Source organism: Populus trichocarpa, chromosome 10 (assembly GCF_000002775.5).
Source record: "Populus trichocarpa isolate Nisqually-1 chromosome 10, P.trichocarpa_v4.1, whole genome shotgun sequence".
Lineage (NCBI taxonomy): Eukaryota > Viridiplantae > Streptophyta > Magnoliopsida > Malpighiales > Salicaceae > Populus > Populus trichocarpa.
This window is the reverse complement of record NC_037294.2, coordinates 3,504,993-3,524,179: the sequence shown is the minus strand read 5'-3', so window position 1 is coordinate 3,524,179 and position 19,187 is coordinate 3,504,993. Positions and strand designations below refer to the sequence as shown.

At 35.8% G+C, this 19,187-nt stretch overlaps 1 protein-coding gene and 1 pseudogene across 1 annotated transcript; one reads left to right on the top strand and one right to left on the bottom strand.

Annotated features, from left to right (window-relative positions):
• The first annotated feature begins 7,983 nt into the window (after nt 1–7,983).
• LOC7475959 (mitochondrial thiamine diphosphate carrier 2) lies at nt 7,984–12,262 on the top strand. Its single transcript, XM_002314416.4, has 7 exons — nt 7,984–8,495; nt 9,010–9,126; nt 9,732–9,843; nt 10,355–10,482; nt 10,724–10,876; nt 11,486–11,635; nt 11,799–12,262. The coding sequence occupies exons 1-7, from the start codon at nt 8,349–8,351 to the stop codon at nt 12,015–12,017; spliced, it is 1,026 nt and encodes a 341-aa protein (XP_002314452.2). The 5' UTR covers nt 7,984–8,348; the 3' UTR covers nt 12,018–12,262.
• Nucleotides 12,263–12,859: 597 nt separating this feature from the next.
• On the bottom strand, nt 12,860–19,143 carry LOC18102302 (uncharacterized; annotated as a pseudogene).
• Between the last annotated feature and the right edge of the window lie 44 nt (nt 19,144–19,187).

Sequence of the window (19,187 nt, the reverse complement as noted above, 5' to 3'; positions counted from 1 at the left end):
GCTTTTCTATAAGGGTCGTGACTTCATGAATTAAGCTACTGGTTATTATGCATGTTGATAAAATTGGTACTAAAAAAAAGAAACAATCTTTCTTGATAAAGCCTCAAGTTTTGACTTGAACATCTTGTTTCTTGAAATCCACAGAAGGTCACCTCACCACATACCATCAAAAAGATATACCCAAAATCAGAGTTTAAAATGGATACAAAAAACCATGAAAAAAAAAGTCATTTTAATCTTGCAACGGGTCAATTTCAGTTTTCAAAATACAAGACAATCAAAGGATTATATATTTTGAATGACGTGTGTTGGATTTTTTATCAAAGAAGCTTGATTTTCAAAATCTTTTTCAAAATAGATATCTCTCTGATTTCATTTCAACAATTAGACTTAATAGACATGATCTTTGAAATATGAGATTTCATTCCAGAACAAGAAGGATTGTCAAATAAAAAAAAAACATTGATCGAGTTTGCGAAATCCGTGACAAAAATGACATCAACTCTTCTCAACACTCCTTGAAAAGTTGAGACAGCCATGGGCAATACAGTGGACCCTGAAAAGGAAAAACGAGCACATTCAGCTCAGCTGGGGGGCAAAGAAAGATGATTAAATGAAGAATCGGTGACGGGGGACAATGTGTTTTAAAGAAAGATAATCAATGAATGAGCACATTCAGATCACACCAGGGACACTATTATTCAAAGACAGTCCATGATCTAGTGAACTCCAATAGCAATTGAAAACAACACTGCACTTGAGGGACAACTTTTTATCTTCATCTTGGGGTTACCCTTTGAAACATGGCTATGATAGATGTTATCGCATAGTTGCATTTGAATGAATGTCAGAAAGATGTACACCACCAAGACTGACTGTGGGACCATCTGTTTTGGAGCTCAAAGGCGCACTTCATCGCATGAATACGGGTGATAAAATGAACATCATTGATGATGCCAATGCATTTCTTTTCACAATCTGATTCGACAAGATGAAAGAAATCAATGGAGAAGAACATTAAGCTTACAACGATGAGCCTTGTACTGCAAGCTATGAGATGCATATCTAGACAACTAGATAGTTTCCAAGAAGACTGGTGATAACATATACTTGAAGAGTATTATTTTAGCTTGAGGCAAGTTTATGACTGATTGACAGTCTTGATAGGTGTTGGCACGATGCGCACAATCAATGAGAGAACAATTCTCAAGATAATCCAGGAGATGAAGGATCGGTTAAGCTCATTCATGATGAATCAAACAACACCACACTTGGGGGCACACTCATGCTTGATAAACAATGAGAAGAGTAATCATCGCGGACAGCGCATTATAGGCACGACACTTACAGCTGAGTGGATGGCTAGCGCACGAATAAGCTGGAAAATCAGAAGGACAAAGAAGGCTTCGGAATGCAAACAAAGGCACCTTATGACGATGGAAGATCAAAGAAGGGGGACCTATATTCCAAATCAGGTAAGAATGCATGCATGTCATCTAACCTCAAAACATTGCACAATTGTTTTTGAATTGTTACAGGAAAAATCCTCAATGAGGTCCAGCAAGATTGTGGAAAAAGAAAGAAGCATTGCGTTGATGATAATAAAGAATCAGTTTTGATCATGGAATAAAAAGAAGATGAGATGAACCCTACCATTAGGAAAATCTCAAAGAAATGACAAGATCAACCTTGCAATCGAGAAGACCCGAGTTTTCAAACCCTGCGATCGGGAATTATCAAGAAGCACCAAGTTTTCCAGCCCTTCTCCTGTCATCCCTTCAAGACTTCGCCAAGTAAGTCCTATTTTTTTCACTTGACACTTCACATTCTTTCCATCTGGGTAGGTCACCCATTACAATGAGATCACACTTCATATTTTTTTCCATCTGGGTAGGTCACCCATTACAATGAGACCACACTTCACATTCTTCCATCTAGGTAAGTCACCCATTACAATGAGACCACACTTCATATTATTTTCACCTGTGTAGGTCACCCATTACAATGAGACCACTTTTTACATATTGTCTTTTATTTTGGTTAAAGGAGGTCGCCAGAAGGGATCTTAGGTAGCTTTGGTTAAAGGGAATCGCCAGATGGGATTTCAGGTTGATCGAGCTACACATATTCTTTGGTTTTGGTTAAAGGAGGTTGCCAGAAGGGATCTCATGCAGCTTTGGTTAAAGGGAATCGCTAGATGAGATTTCAGGTTGACCGAGCTACACACATTCTTTGGTTTTGGTTAAAGGAAATCACCAAAAGGGATCTCAGGTAGCTTTGGTTAAAGAAAATCGCCAGATGGGATTTTAGGTTGATCAAGCTACGCACATTCTTTGGTGTTGGTTAAAAGAGGTCGTCAGAAGGGATCTCAGGTAGCTTGGATTAAAGGGAATTACCAGATAGGATTTCAGGTTGACCGACCTACACATTTTCTTTGGTTTTGGTTAAAAGAGGTCCCTAGAAGGGATCTTAGGTAGCTTTGGTTAAAGGAAATCGCCAGATGGGATTTCAGGTTGACCAAGCTACACACATTCTTTGGTTTTGGTTAAAAGAGGTCGCTAGAAGGGATCTCAGGTGGCTTTGGTTAAATGGAATCGTCAAATGGGATTTCAGGTTGACCGAGCTACACACATTCTTTGGTTTTGGTTAAAAGAGGTCGCCAGATGGGATCTCAGGTGGCTTTGGTTAAAGGAAATCGCCAGATAGGATTTCAGGTTGACCGAGCTACACACATTCTTTGGTTTTGGTTAAAGGAGGTCGTTAGATGGGATCTCAAGTTAACAAAAAAGAAAAGGAGAGAGAAAGAAGAGAAAGAAAAGAGAAGGAAAAGAGAAAGAGTAAGGTCTTTAGATGAGTGGATATTCAGCAAGTTAGGAAGACAAGTTTTCTTTATAAAGCTTACTATGCAAAACATTGAGGAGTTTTGCTTCGTAAGCATGGTAAAGAGAGGGCATCTGTTGTTACCCAATTTTGACCCATGTTTTGATAATTTTTCAGAAAAAATCCAAAAATAGCGAAAAACAACAAAAATCCAAAAAAATACATTTTTTAATATATTTGCATTATTTTTAGCATTTTTAGCATCGTCTCAAAAGAATTTAAATTTTCAAAGATCTTTGGAACGCGTTCGACTTTTAACGCGTTATTTTTAAAAATCACCGATTTTCTTCATTCGAGGCGATGTTGATAAGACAATCCAAAATAATAAGAAATCAAATTTTACACAAAAGAAAAGAAAGAAGTTGAGGGACCAAGTTTGGAAACCTAGCAATATTTTTACCTATAAATACAAGTCTCTACAACACACACAAGGGGGGGCAATGTTGCACATTTAGAGAAAAACACAAAAAAAACCTAACCCTAAAAACCCATCTCCTTCAAACCAGCCAACAACGCCCCCCACTTAGCCAAACAAAAGAGCAGTCGTACCCCACTGATTTTTTATTTTTCTTCTTCCCTTGTCGCTCCCTTTCTCAAGCCGCAGCCTCCTTCTGGGATTTTTTGCCTTTATCCCCTGCACCCAAAAACCCCTGACTCCTTTTCGTTTTCCCCTCAGCTGACCGAAACCTTCAGCCCTCCACCAGACCTCCATTCCCATCGCCAGTTTCCTTCACTTGGCTTCTCCATAACTGACAAACAGCCTCTCTGCACACAAACAGCCCCTCTTTTTTTTGCAAAAAAACCGGAGACTAAAAAAAAAACCAAAGCCGGCCGCCGCTGCCCATCTTCTTCTCAACTGCTCTCATCTCCCCTCAGCATTTCCCTCTACAAACAGCCAACCTCATCTTCAACCTACAACAAAGCAGCCCCATTTCCCTCCACAACCGCCCCATCTTCTTCTTCACCAGAGCCAACAACCAGTGGACCTTCCATCTTTGTAAACCAGCCTCCACAGACCCACTCCCTTCTCCTCCAAAACTGAACAAGTTCCCCTCTCCATCGTCCATCTCCTCTCTCAGTTTTCCCTCAACCCTTCCACTGACGGTAATAGAGAAGCAACACCAGAACCACAAACCGGCCTTCCCCGGTGATATCTCCACAACAGCTCCAGCAGTCGCAGGCGACAGCAGATCTCTTCTCCATCTCCGCCGGCCAGACCCGTCAAAAGCCTAGCAGCCGGCGGCCCCCTTTGTCTTGCCGCCACCTGAAACAGAGAAGAATGGGAAAGAAAAAGAAAAGAACCGATTTGTAGAGAGAAGCAGATTCGAAGCGAAGAAGAAGAGAAAGAGAAGCAGATCTGAAAACAAAGGAAAGAAAAACTAAAATCAACTGCCTATTGTGTTTTTGGGTGTTTTGCAGGTCACACCGGCGAGGACAGGAAGAGGGGAGGAAGCTGTGACTGACCCCTACTTGCCTGGGTTTTCTAGCGGCGGCGCATAGAGAAGACGCGCCGCCACTATTCCTGCTGTTCTTGAGGCTTCACATAACCGTTCCCGGCAATTCCAGGATTTTTTAGGGGCTGTTTTGTAATTTTTAAATTGTTTAATGTAATTTTTGTTTAGTTTTTGAATTTTTATAATTTGTAGTGTGTGTGTGTAATATATATATAGTAAAAGTGAATGTGTGTGTTTGTATTTGTTTAATGGATGTTTTTATTTTTTTATTTATTTTATGATAAAATCGCAAAGGCAAAAGAAGAATTTAATATTTTGATTTGCTCACGATAAAGGATTACGAATTTATATGTAAGTCGTATTTTTAATATTCGATGAAAAGATAATTTTTTAAACTTCTTTAACACATCAAAGTCACGAAGCAGCTTACCTCAAGTAGGGTGCGTTAGGGGTGCTAATACCTTCCCTAACTACAACCAGTCCCTTACCCGTGAATCTCTTACAAGACTAGTACATTTGGGTTTCCTAGTAACCCTCAATTAAATACTAGGTGGCGACTCCCAAGAACTCAAAGAACAATCAAACGAAAACAAAAATCATCAAACGGACGCCGCGCAGGTGACGTGCGACAATGATGGTCAGATTTTGGGGAATATATAACGTGTCATCTGCCACAACAGACAACATGTCATTTTTTTTTCCAAACAAATACCCTTCAAAAATAAAATATTAAAGATGGGCCAAGAGCGTGGGCTTGCCTTAGACCCACACACTCGAGCTTTTTAAGGCCCAAACATGCTAGGGCACCTAGGCTTGTGCGTCTGGCCTAGCTTGCTTTTTTTCATCTTTTATTTCTTTCTTTTATCAATTTAGTCCTTCGACATTAGATTTTTGTTGACTTCTTATAAATTTTATCCTTCAGAATTTAGTTGATTTTGAATTAGAGTTCATAATTTATTTTGGTTTTTTTTATATAAATTTATTGTGGTTTCAGAAAATGTCTAGACATTTAATTATTGCTTAATTTTACGAACATCTATTTTTTTATTGTATAGTTAAATAAAAAATAGTTTCAGAAAAAAAATAACTATTAAACCCAGTGGAGTACATGACCCGAGTCACGAGTTCGGCTAGTTAACTTCGGTTGATTGAAAATTGAACTTCATAATTTATTTTAATTTGTTTTATATGGGGTCATCATGATTTCAAATAAATATCTTGATATTGGTTGATGTTCAATTTTACAAGTGTTTATTTTTTTTATCATATGATTAAGTAAAAAATAGTTTACAAAAAAAAGTTATTAAACACAGTAGAGTCAAATGTGTCACCGTCTCAATATATTTTTTTAAAATATCATCTTGGATTTTTTTAGGTCAAACCATGTCTTTACTAGTAGTCCTTATTGCTTTTAAACCCACCAAGTCAATTGAATCAACTCGAAGCAACTTTTACATAGTTTAGTTTAAAATCAAAAATAAAGTTTATATCGAGTCAACCATCATATGGTTTAATTTTCTTTTGTTAGAAAACACTTTAACAACACCTAGATATATTTTTACGTTCAACAAAAATTGCACAATCAATTATCTAATTTACAACTAATTATTATGATAAAAATCCAAACAAGTAGTGCAATTCTCTTATAAAGAGAAAAGCATAAGCTTAAAATGCAAATTTTCATAGAGGAGTAATCATACACTTTGAAAATGAGAGTGACAAAAGAAAGATTACTTTCAAGTATAACCCTCACCACTTTCATAAATCATGTTTGAGTTACCCCACTTAACCATATAAGAGATGCCCTTCCAAAGTCCTCATGTTGGAGGAGAATCCAATAATAGAGGAAATAAATTACATTACATCATAACATATACTAAGAACGTATTTGGAAGTGTGGTTGCAGTTGTTTTTCAAAATATTTTTCACTCGAAAATATATCAAAATAATATTTTTTTTATTTTTTAAAAATTATTTTTGACATCAGCGCATCAAAATAATATAAAAACATCAAAAAAATATTAATTTAAAATAAAAAAATAAAATAAAAAAATTAATTTTTTTATAAAGCTCTTTAAAACATAAAAACAAACAAATACTGGTAAAATGTTGTAGTATGACCGCAATATAGCCGAGCCAGTTAGAAAACTATATAAATTACAATGTTATCTTCGTTAATATTTTTTTTGTTAAACTCTTTTTTTTTTTAATATACTTGTGAATGGGCTCCCGTGTTGTTGTGAATCTGCTCACAAATCATGTTTTGATATTTGCACAACATAAATTTGACTAGGTTTTTTTTTTTTAGCAAAACATGAAATAATGATATTTTCAATAATAGCTTAAAAAAATTATATGTTATCTATTATATATTTCCTTTCAATATTTATACAAAATTAATATATTTTTTGAGTTACGAGTATTGTATTGATAAATCATCATCAACCAAACTATTATATTTTTTATATTATCACATTTAATTTAAGAGAACTAAATATTTCTTAAATTATAGATATCAAACCTTTTAAACAGAGAAGTGTTACTTCATAACCTAATAAAACTTGATTATTTATGTTTAAGATATTGTTAGACGTTTTTCTTTTAAATTTAACTTATTTTTTGTTTTTGTGTTTTAAAAGCATTTTAAAAAAAATTTGAATTTTTTTATTTTTTTATTTATTTTAAATTAATATTTTTTAATGTTTTCAAATTATTTTGATATGCTAATATCAAAAATAATTTTTAAAAAATAAAAAAAAATATTATTTTGATGTTTTTCTGAGTAGAAAGCACTTTAAAAAGCAACCGCAACCATATTTCTAAATAGGTTAGAAAATGCCTTCTCCTAAAGTTTAAATATGGGCTAGTTACAAATTAATTAATTCTATTGATGCATATTGCTATAAATATTTTGAGGTTTTTAAAGTAACACATATGAGGAAAATTCTATTGTGTTAGTTGAGTTTGATTTTAGTGTTTCAAGATATAAAAAATAGATATATAGAGGGAAAAATATATATTTTATTGAAAGAATAAAAATTAAGATATATATTAAAAAAATTGGTATTTAAAAAACATTTCTCAATAAATTCATAACATTTCAAAATAAAAATAAAATAAAATATTTTATGTTTCAACTATCTTCACCCCTCTGTTTTTTAGATGGAAATAAAAAGAATTAAGTAATGCATTTGATTCAGATCAGTGTATATTTGATAATATGATGCATTGTATTTTTTAAAATATTTTCTAATTAAAATAAATTTTTTATATTTTTTTATATTAATACATTAAAATCATTTAAAAACATTTAAAAAACTTTAATTTGATACATTTTGAAGTGAAAAACCATTTAAAATCGCTTTGACGTATTTGATATTATAATGTATGATATTTTTTAAAAGTATTTTTATCTAAAAAATATAAAAAAAAATTAAATTTTTTTTATTTTTAACATCAAGAAGTTAAAATTATAAAATAAAATATTAAAAAATATATTTTTTAATATTTTTAAAAAATAAATATACTTTTAAAAATAGATTTTACCGCCCTTTGAAAAGGATTTTTAAAAATAAGTGTTCTTGTAATAGACTTGACAGGACAAAAGTAAAGTAGAATGACTGTTGTAATTGTAACAAAAAAGAACCACGAAAGATTTTAGTCTCCTCCTCCTCTCTAACAACCACCCAGCAAAATCTCTCTCTCTCTCCCTCTCTGTCTCATCTAGCCGCTCAAAAATCCTCTAATAAGGTGGCATGCGTTTACCATTTAACTAAACCCCAAAAAAAGAAAAAAACAGAAATGGCTTCGCCTCTACCTCTCTTTCTTTCTCTTTCCAAGTATCACGAGATTCTTTTGAAAACCCTAACTAAATCTTTGCAGCATTTTCAGTTTTTTCTCCTCTTTTCCTTAAACTGACTGGTCTTTCTTTTTTGGGTTTATGTTATTGTTGGTATTGCTTGAGAAAGGGAAAGGGGGCGTTCGGTTCGGTTCAGGGATATTTAATCAGTGATAATGAGAATGGAGGGGGAGGAGCCAGCAACAGCAGATGGAGGAGGGCAGATAAAAAGGGCGTTAATAGATGCAACAGCAGGTGCTATTGCTGGTGGCATTTCACGTACTGTTACATCTCCTCTTGATGTCATCAAGATCAGATTCCAGGTCCTTTTTTTATTTTTATTTTTATTATTATTAATTGTTGAATTATGTGGGTTTGAAATTTGATTGTTTTGCTATGATGGGTTTTTGTTTTTCTCAATGAAACAATGCGATTTTTGTACTTCCTTGTTTGGGGTTTTCACTGTCTTGATAAATTGGTCTGTAAGGTTCTGTTTGTTTGATAAAAAGAAGTTGTCAATGTTTGTTTCTCTAATGGACACTTTTCAATAGAGTATATCTGTAAAGTTCTGTTGCTCATGTGAATGGAATTAATATGCAACTTGAATAAGAATTTAAAGTTCATGATGGAGGCCTGGAAATGGGGAGTATAGATCTTTAGTTGAAAAGGGGTTTCTGCTATTGTACACTAAGGAGATCTCCATGTTAATTTATATATTGTTGTTAGTTATTGTGTGTTTGTCTTTCAAATGCATGGTTGTATATAGGTTATTTTATGAGTCAAAAAGTGTCGAGAGGTGACACTAAGAAAAATATTGGGGTGTGTATTTGTTGACAGGTTCAACTGGAGCCAACGTCTTTGTGGGCTTTGGTTCGCAGTAATGTGACTGCACCATCAAAGTACACAGGAATGTTGCAAGCAACAAAGGATATATTTAGAGAGGAAGGTTTACCGGTATGATGCATTCTTTCTGTTTATTATTTTTGGATGGATGATTTATTTGAATAGTGTAAATCAAAATTGGTACACTGTTGCTGATTTAATGATACTTGTTGTAGATGAGTATTTAGAAATCTAAGCCAATGATTTGAACTTTACAGAAGCAGGGTTGCTGAACCCCAGGCGGTTTACTCCCAATTTACCAACTTTATGTTTTAGCTTCAGTCGAGGTGTGGTATAAATATTAAAGTGATGGAATGTCTTTCAAATGTAGGTTCCTTTTCTATTTTTCTGAGGATTGGATTTTTTTTTTTTTGGATAACTAGAGGGATCCGAGCCCAGAATTTGAGAATGTGATTTTTTAACTTATCTATCCATGCTCTTCAGGTAGTAAAGGTAAATGAAACTTGCTTTTCTTTTAGCTACTAATCTCAGCGGTAGATATTCTACACATTGCTACATACCACAGTTCCTTCACTCCATGCCATTGTGTATAGTGGATGGTTTATGATTTCCAAATATTGTTCTTGGGAGTTCCTTCTAGATATTTTCAAACACTAATTTTGTGAAGGCTATCTACCATTTTCCTGCTTTTTATCCAAGATGATTGCATGCTGTAGGGTTTTTGGCGTGGAAATGTCCCAGCTTTACTTATGGTTATGCCATACACTGCCATACAATTTGCGGTGTTGCACAAATTGAAAACATTTGCTGCCGGTTCTTCTAAGACAGGTATAATTATAAACAGATTAATATCATCTCTAAATTTGATTCTGGCAATGAATGTTCTATTACGTAGTTTAGCTGTTGTCAGTAAAGGTTTCTTTTGAACATAATGAAAATATTTTTGACTAGTGAATGGATGACATAGACATGTACAAATCAAATATGACCTCATTTTTTATTTTGTTTTCCCTTGCTTATAGATTGATTCAACATTCAGATTAACATAAAACTGATTCAAATTTTGTAATACATTAGCATGAAGTTATGTATGGTGACAGGTTTGGCACAATTTTACTGGAAAATCTACTTGTATTATGCTCTACTGTATGTTTAGAAACATATGGTCCAGATTCTGACTGTCAATTTATTATATTTTATACCTAATGCTGGTGAAGGTCATTGTATCAATGTTATTTGAAAATATGATGGCACTGGAGGTGATGAAATGTTTAATATCTGTCCTGTATACGTATCCTGAAGGTCTCTTTTATTGGCCTGTTTGCTTAATATGATGCAGAGGATCATATTCAGTTGAGTCCTTACCTCTCCTATGCCAGCGGAGCATTAGCAGGGTGTGCAGCTACAGTTGGGTCGTACCCATTTGATCTTCTAAGAACCATACTAGCTTCACAGGGTGAACCTAAGGTATAGAATATGATTATTTGTGTCATTCTTATGCTCTCTAAGAGACATGGGCGACTCTCTTGAATTTTCCCTGTGATGATTTTGATTAGTGGAAGTACTATGCAGAAATAAGTTGACTGCATAAAGGAGTGTATATAATTCACTTCACCCTATTCAGTTCATTTGTCTCTCAGACACTATTTCCAGACACCTTAGAATGATTTTATTACATTTTACTGCTTGACTGATTAGTGCCTTATAGGTGTATCCAACAATGAGGTCAGCATTTGTTGATATTGTCAGAACTCGTGGCTTCAGAGGCTTATATGCTGGATTATCCCCAACACTGGTTGAGATTGTTCCTTATGCTGGACTTCAGTTTGGCACCTACGATACATTTAAGCGCTGGACCATGGTAAGAATTCAGATCTCTTTTTGTAGTCAAGTGTCTAAGCACTGGACCACGGTAAGATTTTAAAGGGATAATAACTTTTATCTGGAATTGGAAGAACAAGAATGGTATTTGGTCAAAAAGTCAATCTAGTGTGCTGGTAAAACATTTGAAAAAAATAGCGTTCTTGGTCTTTTGGGATTATCCACCCGTTACACACTGAAATTTTAACCAACACTATTCAAATTATAGGTGGAAATATATTGAGAGTGAGACAATTGGAATTATCTGCTCTGCTGTATGAATAATTTTTCATTTTAAATAAAACATCACCTTGTTAAAGCTGGAGAGACACCTTGTCATTTCTATCAAAGCAGTCGCTAACTTAATGGCAATGGAGAAGCTATTCTGTCATGGATTTTGTTGGCCAGTCATCAAGGTCTAAATTTAGTTCTTTACAGCTGGTCAATTGGTTAAGAATTGCAATTTAGTTTTAAATTTTAACCAACACTATTCAAGAATTGAAAGAAGGTTATGTGTGTTGCATGCACTTGGTGGATATTTCATCCTGCTTTCTACACATACATACCAAGCTGTTTTGGACGGTAATACATTTTACAGGATTCATTGTAGGCCTGGAACCATCACAAATCGTCATCCACAAGCTCCATAAGCACAGATGATAACCTTTCAAGCTTTCAGCTTTTTATCTGCGGGTTAGCAGCTGGCACGTGTGCCAAACTTGTCTGTCATCCTCTTGATGTGGTCAAGAAAAGGTTTCAGGTAGATTATGCATTTTTAATGTTGATTGCTAAAAGCTTATCTTTGTTCCAAATCAATTTGCTAGTCAAAAAACTTGAGTTTTAACAAGTGCTGTTGCCATCTATTTCTGTCTTACAGCACTGTCAATGATATTTGATTTTTCTTTGTTTTTTGGCTGCTACAGATTGAAGGACTACAGAGGCACCCAAAGTATGGTGGTCGAGTCGAGCATCGTGCTTACAGAAACATGTTTGATGCTCTTCGCCGAATTTTGCAGACGGAGGGCTGGGCTGGTCTTTATAAAGGCATCGTCCCATCAACTGTCAAGGCTGCACCAGCTGGTGCTGTAACATTTGTGGCGTATGAATTCACATCAGACTGGCTGGAGTCTATTTTGACTTGAATCTAACAAAATATTTTCTGTTCTCTTTTTATGCATTTTGGTCGTCCCATTCTTCTTGCCCCCACAGAAGGAAGTGGGGGTGGTTATATTTTGATTAGTCATTTTTAGAGGCTGGATTTTATGCTTGTAGAGTAAACGAGGTAAAAATTAAAATTTAGAGGGTATGGTCATTTTTTGTAGGTAAACGTTTCAGGAGACAATGCTATTATTTATATGCCACTGGAGATCATGGACTGTTCATTAAATCTCTAAATTTGTTCACACATGGTGGAAGCTCTGTTGTTGCTGGTTTAGTTATATGTATTTTGATTGTTTAGTAGAAGCGGGATTTCAACGTTGAGATCTTCTTGGGAATCAAGGGGATTGGAGCACAATGGTTTGGCTATGGAGCATGAATTCTCGTCTTAATGTTACAGGGGACCTTGTTCGGGAATTTAATCCTCAAGTTTCTGGGTTTGCTCTTTTGTTACACTTTGGTCGCCAATTGCTGTTTTATTGATTTGGGCATCTGACCATTGTTTGATGAATTTGCAGCGGTTATAAACGTTGGGGATCTTAGCAATGTAATCCATGGAACCACTACCCGTCTAAGACCACCCTTCATGTATCACCGGAGAATAAGTTTGTGACCAGAAACATACTAGTTACGGGCAACAGGCCACAGGGTGGCAACGGCCAACTACTGCAGTGGCAAGTCCTGACCGTGCAGTCCATTGCGAAACCTCAACATCATTGAATGTAAATTGTCACCTTGCTATTTCTCTTTTTGGGAAAGGTTTAATTGTATTGAAGAAGAAGGAACTTACAAAGTGAATGAGAGGCATACTTCTCGGAGAACCAGGAAACAAGAAGAAAAACCAACTGAAATAACAGGCACAGGAACAGTACAAAAAGGGCAAAAAAAAAGAAGAAGAGAGGGAAGTCTAAAATAAAAATAGGCTAGGAGACTGGAATGTGCAACATTCCAAAACTACCTAGCCAATTCTAAAAAGAGAACAGAAAAAAGAAAACTACAAACTAGAAAACTAAAAAAGAAATGCAGCCATTGGAGCATTACTCTAAGGATCCAGGAGGCTCCAAACATCTCAGATCAGGGCTGGGATGGTGCATTTGTGCTCCATATTTGTTATGTGAGTTATGATAAGCTAGTAGATTTCCTCACTAGTTGTCTGAGAGGGCTGGTAGCAGTTGCTGAAGATTCTGTTGTTCCTTTCCTGCCATATGAAGTAGACCATGGTTGATAGAAGGAGGCGAGCAATCATGTGGGTGATGTTCTTCTTTTGGTAAGTTGTGGAAGCTCAGAGAAGCAGATGATTCCAAGAGCTAGCAGGCCATGGAAGAATCACTAGTTGCATGTTAGCTTTGTTGTTGATGGTTCCCCATACTGAGGAGCTAGAGTAGTGGCCATGGAAGAATAAGTGATCATGAGTCTCCGTATGCAGACCGCATTCTATTTGAGCCATGTGCAGCCTATTCATGGTGCACAGACGACCTAGAGAAGCAAGCCAGAGTATGAAAGAGTGGCGGGAAGTTCCCATGCAGAATCAATTGTAAAAGCACCTGAGGGGTGGCCTTTCCAGACGCAATGGTCATCCATGGAAGGGTTTGGATGGAAGTTTATGGAGTCCCAAGTTGCACGTAGGTCCTGGATGTCTTCCGGGAAGTTCCATTGCCACCTTGCTGTTTGCTAAAGCCTTGCATAACTCGGAGTTGATAAAACATACAAGACTGGCATTTTACATATCAGCACAAGAAACAAGGAGGGGAATAGTTCCCCAACTCTATGTACAAGCAAATAGTGTCAATTAGTGGTCAGAATCAGATTACCAACAAAATTTGCTGATGACATACTCAACAGGACAAATTGTTGTCCAAAATTCTGTTCGCAAGAACGGCAACTAAGAGTATATTTGTATCTTGCTGATTTGCTCTATAATGAAGGACATGGAATTCTGGCATTGACTGCTTTCTTATTCAACAGCATATCCTAAAAGCCCACAATCTTTCACCGATTGCTTCTCTGTTTATTGTTATCCTCTGGCGGCAGTGATAAGAACTGCAGGACCCCCTGAACTTGTGCAACTTCAAGTCAAAACTTCTCAGCGACTTGCTGGGCATTCATGGGTCCTTCATGATCATCAGCCTTCCCTTGATACAGGAGCATTATTTGGCGCAGCTGTGCTACATTCAGAGTTCCTGGAGAACCAGGCCTTTCTTCATATCTGCCAGAATCAGGTTTTGTGTTTCTCAGCTTTGGCATGGGCCTATCGTACCTTTCAACCACAGGTGCCTGTCAAGAAATCCAACTGGATTTTCAAATGACGATCTGAAGAGAGAGAAACATGTTGCAGCATATAATTTTCAGGTTGCCATTATCTCTAATTAATAAAGTTATATGATCTTTCTAAAAGAAATGGGAAGGAAAACAGTAAAAGGTGTTTAAGTGACAAGCAATAAATAATAGCATCTATGAATCAACAGTTGATTGAAAAATGTAAACAGCAAGAGTGAATCCCAATAACCCACCTCACCCGTTTCAAGCTTTCCTCCGGGCTTAGATTTAATTCTGCCCACCATTTGACTAAGCAACGCATCATAACGAGAATCTCGTTCTTCAAGGACATTGTCAGAACTAATTCTCCGAGCATCTTCTTCCGCGAGGAGTGGTAAGAAAAAAAAAGTGAAAGTAATATTAAGTTAGCAAGTTCCAGTCCTAAGAGTAGCATCCCACAAGCATGTAGAGAGTCACGAAAAAGAACATCCAAAAGACCTTATCAAATACTAGCTCAATATCTGAAGCACAAACATAGATCAATTATCAATACCAACCAATTAATACTATCAAACTACGGTCAAGGATATAGATGAATTGCAATCTGCTTGAGCACATTAAAGAGGGCCACATAATTGGTCAGTTCTAATACATTTCTTACAGAACATACATTGCACATATGCATGCATCCCTACTCTCATGTGAGGGAGCATAAGTAACCGCGGGGGGTATGCACTGAATTCGATCAAATTGACGAAATAGTTCAAGCAAATAGTGTCTAGCAAGCCACTATTAATAATTGGAAAGACAAAACCAAGAAGACACTACTCACATCACATCGCATACCCAGTTCATTCTCAGTTATTTCAATCGCAAAATCACAGACTGGTTTTTCTCTCACATTGTTCCGTGTTCTACAGCATAAAAAATACAAAAATTAAACATAAGAAAAGGACCAAAATGGAAACACTCCAAGAAAATGAATGCCAATACCGGGTTTTCATTTTCAACTTCAATTATGTTACGAACCAGAGGATATGATGAAGGCTAGGAGTGCAACAAGAAGCAACAGCAGCAAGTGCATTGATGGAATCACACTTGGAATGTTAGTTAGGAGGTTATAGTAACTGTTAGTTAATAGTTTTATCAGTTAGGATTAGTTAGTTGACGTAAAGAATGGGAATTCATTGTATATAAAGAGAGTTGTAAGAGACTTGGAAGGTAACAATGAGAATTGATAAATTTTGCAAACTATCTGCTATTCTCTCTCTCTCTCTATTCTCTCTTCCTCTTTGTTCTTTCTTAATCTACTATTCTTCTTTTCTCTCTGTTCTTTCTATTCTCTCTTCAGATTCTTCTTAATCAACAGTTTGTGCCTTACAAAATTATCCCAGAAACCAAACAGACCCTTCAAATCATACCAGGGTATTGGCATTTGCAAACTATCTGCTATTCTCTTCAAATTCTTCTTCTTAATCAACAGTTTGTTAAGGCAAGCCTTAACATTTGGTATCAGAGCCACAAATGATCCACTGTCATTTGATTGATTGTAACAATTATCTAGCAACTATGGTGGAGAGTAACAAGGTTAGAGCACTGGAGAAACAAGGCAAGAAGTTGGAAGAGCAAATGCAACAGATGCACGAGGAGTTCTTGCAGTGGAAAGCAGCAAATCACAGACATTGAGAAAAACAAAACAAGAAGAATGATCAATTCAATTCAAAATTGGATTCAATAAGGGCCTATATTGCAAACGATAGTGAACAATCAGGAAGTTGTAAAAAAAGGAAGAAATGGTCTACTAACAGGTGAAAAGAATGACCCAACAACTGATGGAACTGTACCACATCCAAGGATCAACACAAAAATGGAAGAAAGTTGCAAGTTTGTTCTTGGGGGTGAAAATAAAGTTGAAGACTAATGGTGGTCGTGTTCTTTTGAGTTCATCAATGAAAATAGAGGAACAACAAGATGAGATGACGGAGAAGGAGATTAGTGATGATGAATCCAATACAACATCTTCTTTCTCAACAAGGCCTAGAGGATACTTGGATCTTGTTTATTCTTCTAAGTTGACCAAGAACAAGTTTGTGAGTAGTGAGTTTGACACCAGGCTTGATGCCCATTTCAAAGATCCAAATGATCACCATTTTTTTTTAGATATCGATAGCCTTAATTCAATCAAAATTGTTGAACCAATCTTACAGGGTATTGAATTAAAGAGTGGAGATTTTGATCACTGCTGGGATTGATTACAAGAATGATTTGAGTGTCTTGAAAGTTTATATGAGTTGTTCAAGTTCTACAGAAGGAAGCACCGAGCTTCACTTGATTGCGAATTGGAACTTTAGTAGAACCTTTGGCTTCCTTCCTTTGAATCCAAATCCAAATCCTACTGTTATTCCTATATCAAATACTGCAAATAAACATCACAAGATCCTTGTTTTCGATCCAGGAATCGTTGGTCCCGTTATCTTGTGTGCGTTCCTAATGTTTTTGGTCATATTTCTTTCAAGAAATGACAGAAGATTCTCAAACCTACAATGTTGGTGCAAGTTTTTGAAAAACCTATGTGGCAAGAGGAATCCAATAATGTCATGGTCAAGAAGAATTATCAAGGCAGTTTCCAGATTTCAATATAAATTCTCGAGGACAAGAATCTCTTGATGGGGAGGGTGTTGTTATGAACCAGAGGATATGATGAAGGCGAAGGAGTGCAACAAGAAGCAGCAGCAGCAAGTGCATTGATGGAATCACACTTGGAATGTTAGTTAGGAGGTTATAATAACTGTTAGTTAATAGTTTTATCAGTTAGGATTAGTTAGTTGACGTAAAGAATGGGAATCCATTGTATATAAAGAGAATTGTAAGAGACTTGGAAGGTAACAATGAGAATTGATAAATTTTGCAGACTATCTGCTATTCTCTCTCCCTCTCTATTTTCTCTTCCTCTCTGTTCTTTCTTAATCTGCTATTCTTCTTTTATCTCTATTCTTTCTATTCTCTCTTCAGATTCTTCTTAATCAACAGTTTGTGCCTTACAAAATTATCCCAGAAACCAAACAGCCCTTCAAATCATACCAGGGTAACAGGGTTAGATTCTATATACAATTTCGATAGCCCAAAAACTCCTCCATGTGCTTTTGCTTCTGGGTTCAGGAAAAAAATCCCCAAAATAGAGCTCAATTTGTGCTATTTTCTCATGGAATGAACCAATACTCATCATTTACCAAAAAAAAAAGAAACTCTTAAGAGAAGCAGTAACATGAATTGATAAACTAACCAGAGCCAAGACCGTTCTCATTGTGAAATTGATTGGCAGTGGAGCTCCTCGAGATCTCAACCTTTTCGGTGGGGGTAAACGGCGGCCTCACGCCGTGTGGAGGTGGGTCTGGTGGTGCTCGGATTCTTCCAGATGCTCGACGAAATGCCTGACCCTTTATTGTTTTCTTTATTATAGCAATTAAATGTCAATGCCAATAACACCACAGCCACCTTTAATTTTGTCTTTTTAATGGCGGGGAAATATGATAGAGCGTGCTTTTGGGCAGCGTAGTAGGAAATAGAGAAACGGAGTAGAAGAAGATGGGAGTGGATAACACGCGCTGGTTTTCTTTATAATATTTTTCAGGAGAAATAAGGGTGACACGTTGGTGGCTTCTCTGAATGCCACGTGGATTACATCCTCCTTTGTCTTTCTCTGCTGTGACTCTGATTAGAAAGAACCAAAAAGGTGGCTTCTTGCACTGCATGGTTTCACGTTTCACCCTTTTTGCCCCCTCCCCTCCCCTCCCCTCCCCTCCCCTCGCCTCCATTTATTTATTTATTTATTTTTAATTGAAACCCTTCTTACTTAATTAATTAGCTTATGGGATCAGTGAATTTTATTTTCCTTGCTGTTTCTATTATTATTTTCAGGGTTTAATACAAGGGGAGGTGTGAAATAGAAAATTAAGAAATTTTGGTTAAAATAATTCTCTTTGATAAAACATAAGAAAACAACTTAATTTACAAAAATATTCAAAAATGAATAACACTATGTATTACTAATGAAGGGAAAATAGCAGTTAAGCTTTATGACTTTTAACCATCGTTATCAAATCTGGTTTGGAGATTAACCCGGTTAAAAGACTGGGTCTCAAGTTTTATAAGTCAATTCGGGTCAATTCAGAATAATTAAAAATAAATATTTAAAGTTTTAATATTTTATATGAAAAAATTCATGTGAATATATATTATACATGTTATAAATAATGAAGTTTAAAAAAAAATTAAAATTTTTTTTTATTCCACATTAAAAAAATAACTTCTTTCTTGCGAACATAGAGTATATATACTAAAGGGTTTCAAATCCCATATTGAAAAAATATAACTTTTTTCTTGTGAACATAGAATATATATACAAAAGGGTTTCAACTCACACATTGAAAAAATAACTTTTTTTCTTGGAAACGTAATATTAAAGGTTTCAAATCTCATATTGAAAAAATAAAATATTTTTCTAATATTTATATAGTGAACTTTAAAAACTGTTAATAACCAACTAAAAAAATATAAAAAAAAAATAGGTATCAGAGAAAAACCACATTTGAAAAAAAAACACCGAGTTTCGTCCAGATTCGCCCGGGTCATGGGTCGACCGAATTATTGCACCGGCCGGTCTGATGGGTCGACTGGGTTATTGCACCGGCCGGTCTTTTAACAAACCTGGACCGGTCCAGCCACCTGATCAACCTGCTGAGCCGATCCGGGTTTAATAACTGTGCTTTTAACGCTATAATGGCTTGCAAGATTATGTCTCGACACAGTTTTTGTGGAGGAGGACGAAGAAGAACGAGGAGACTCAGATGTCATTGTGTTCAACGTTCCAAGTCCCACAATAGTAGATTCAACTCAAG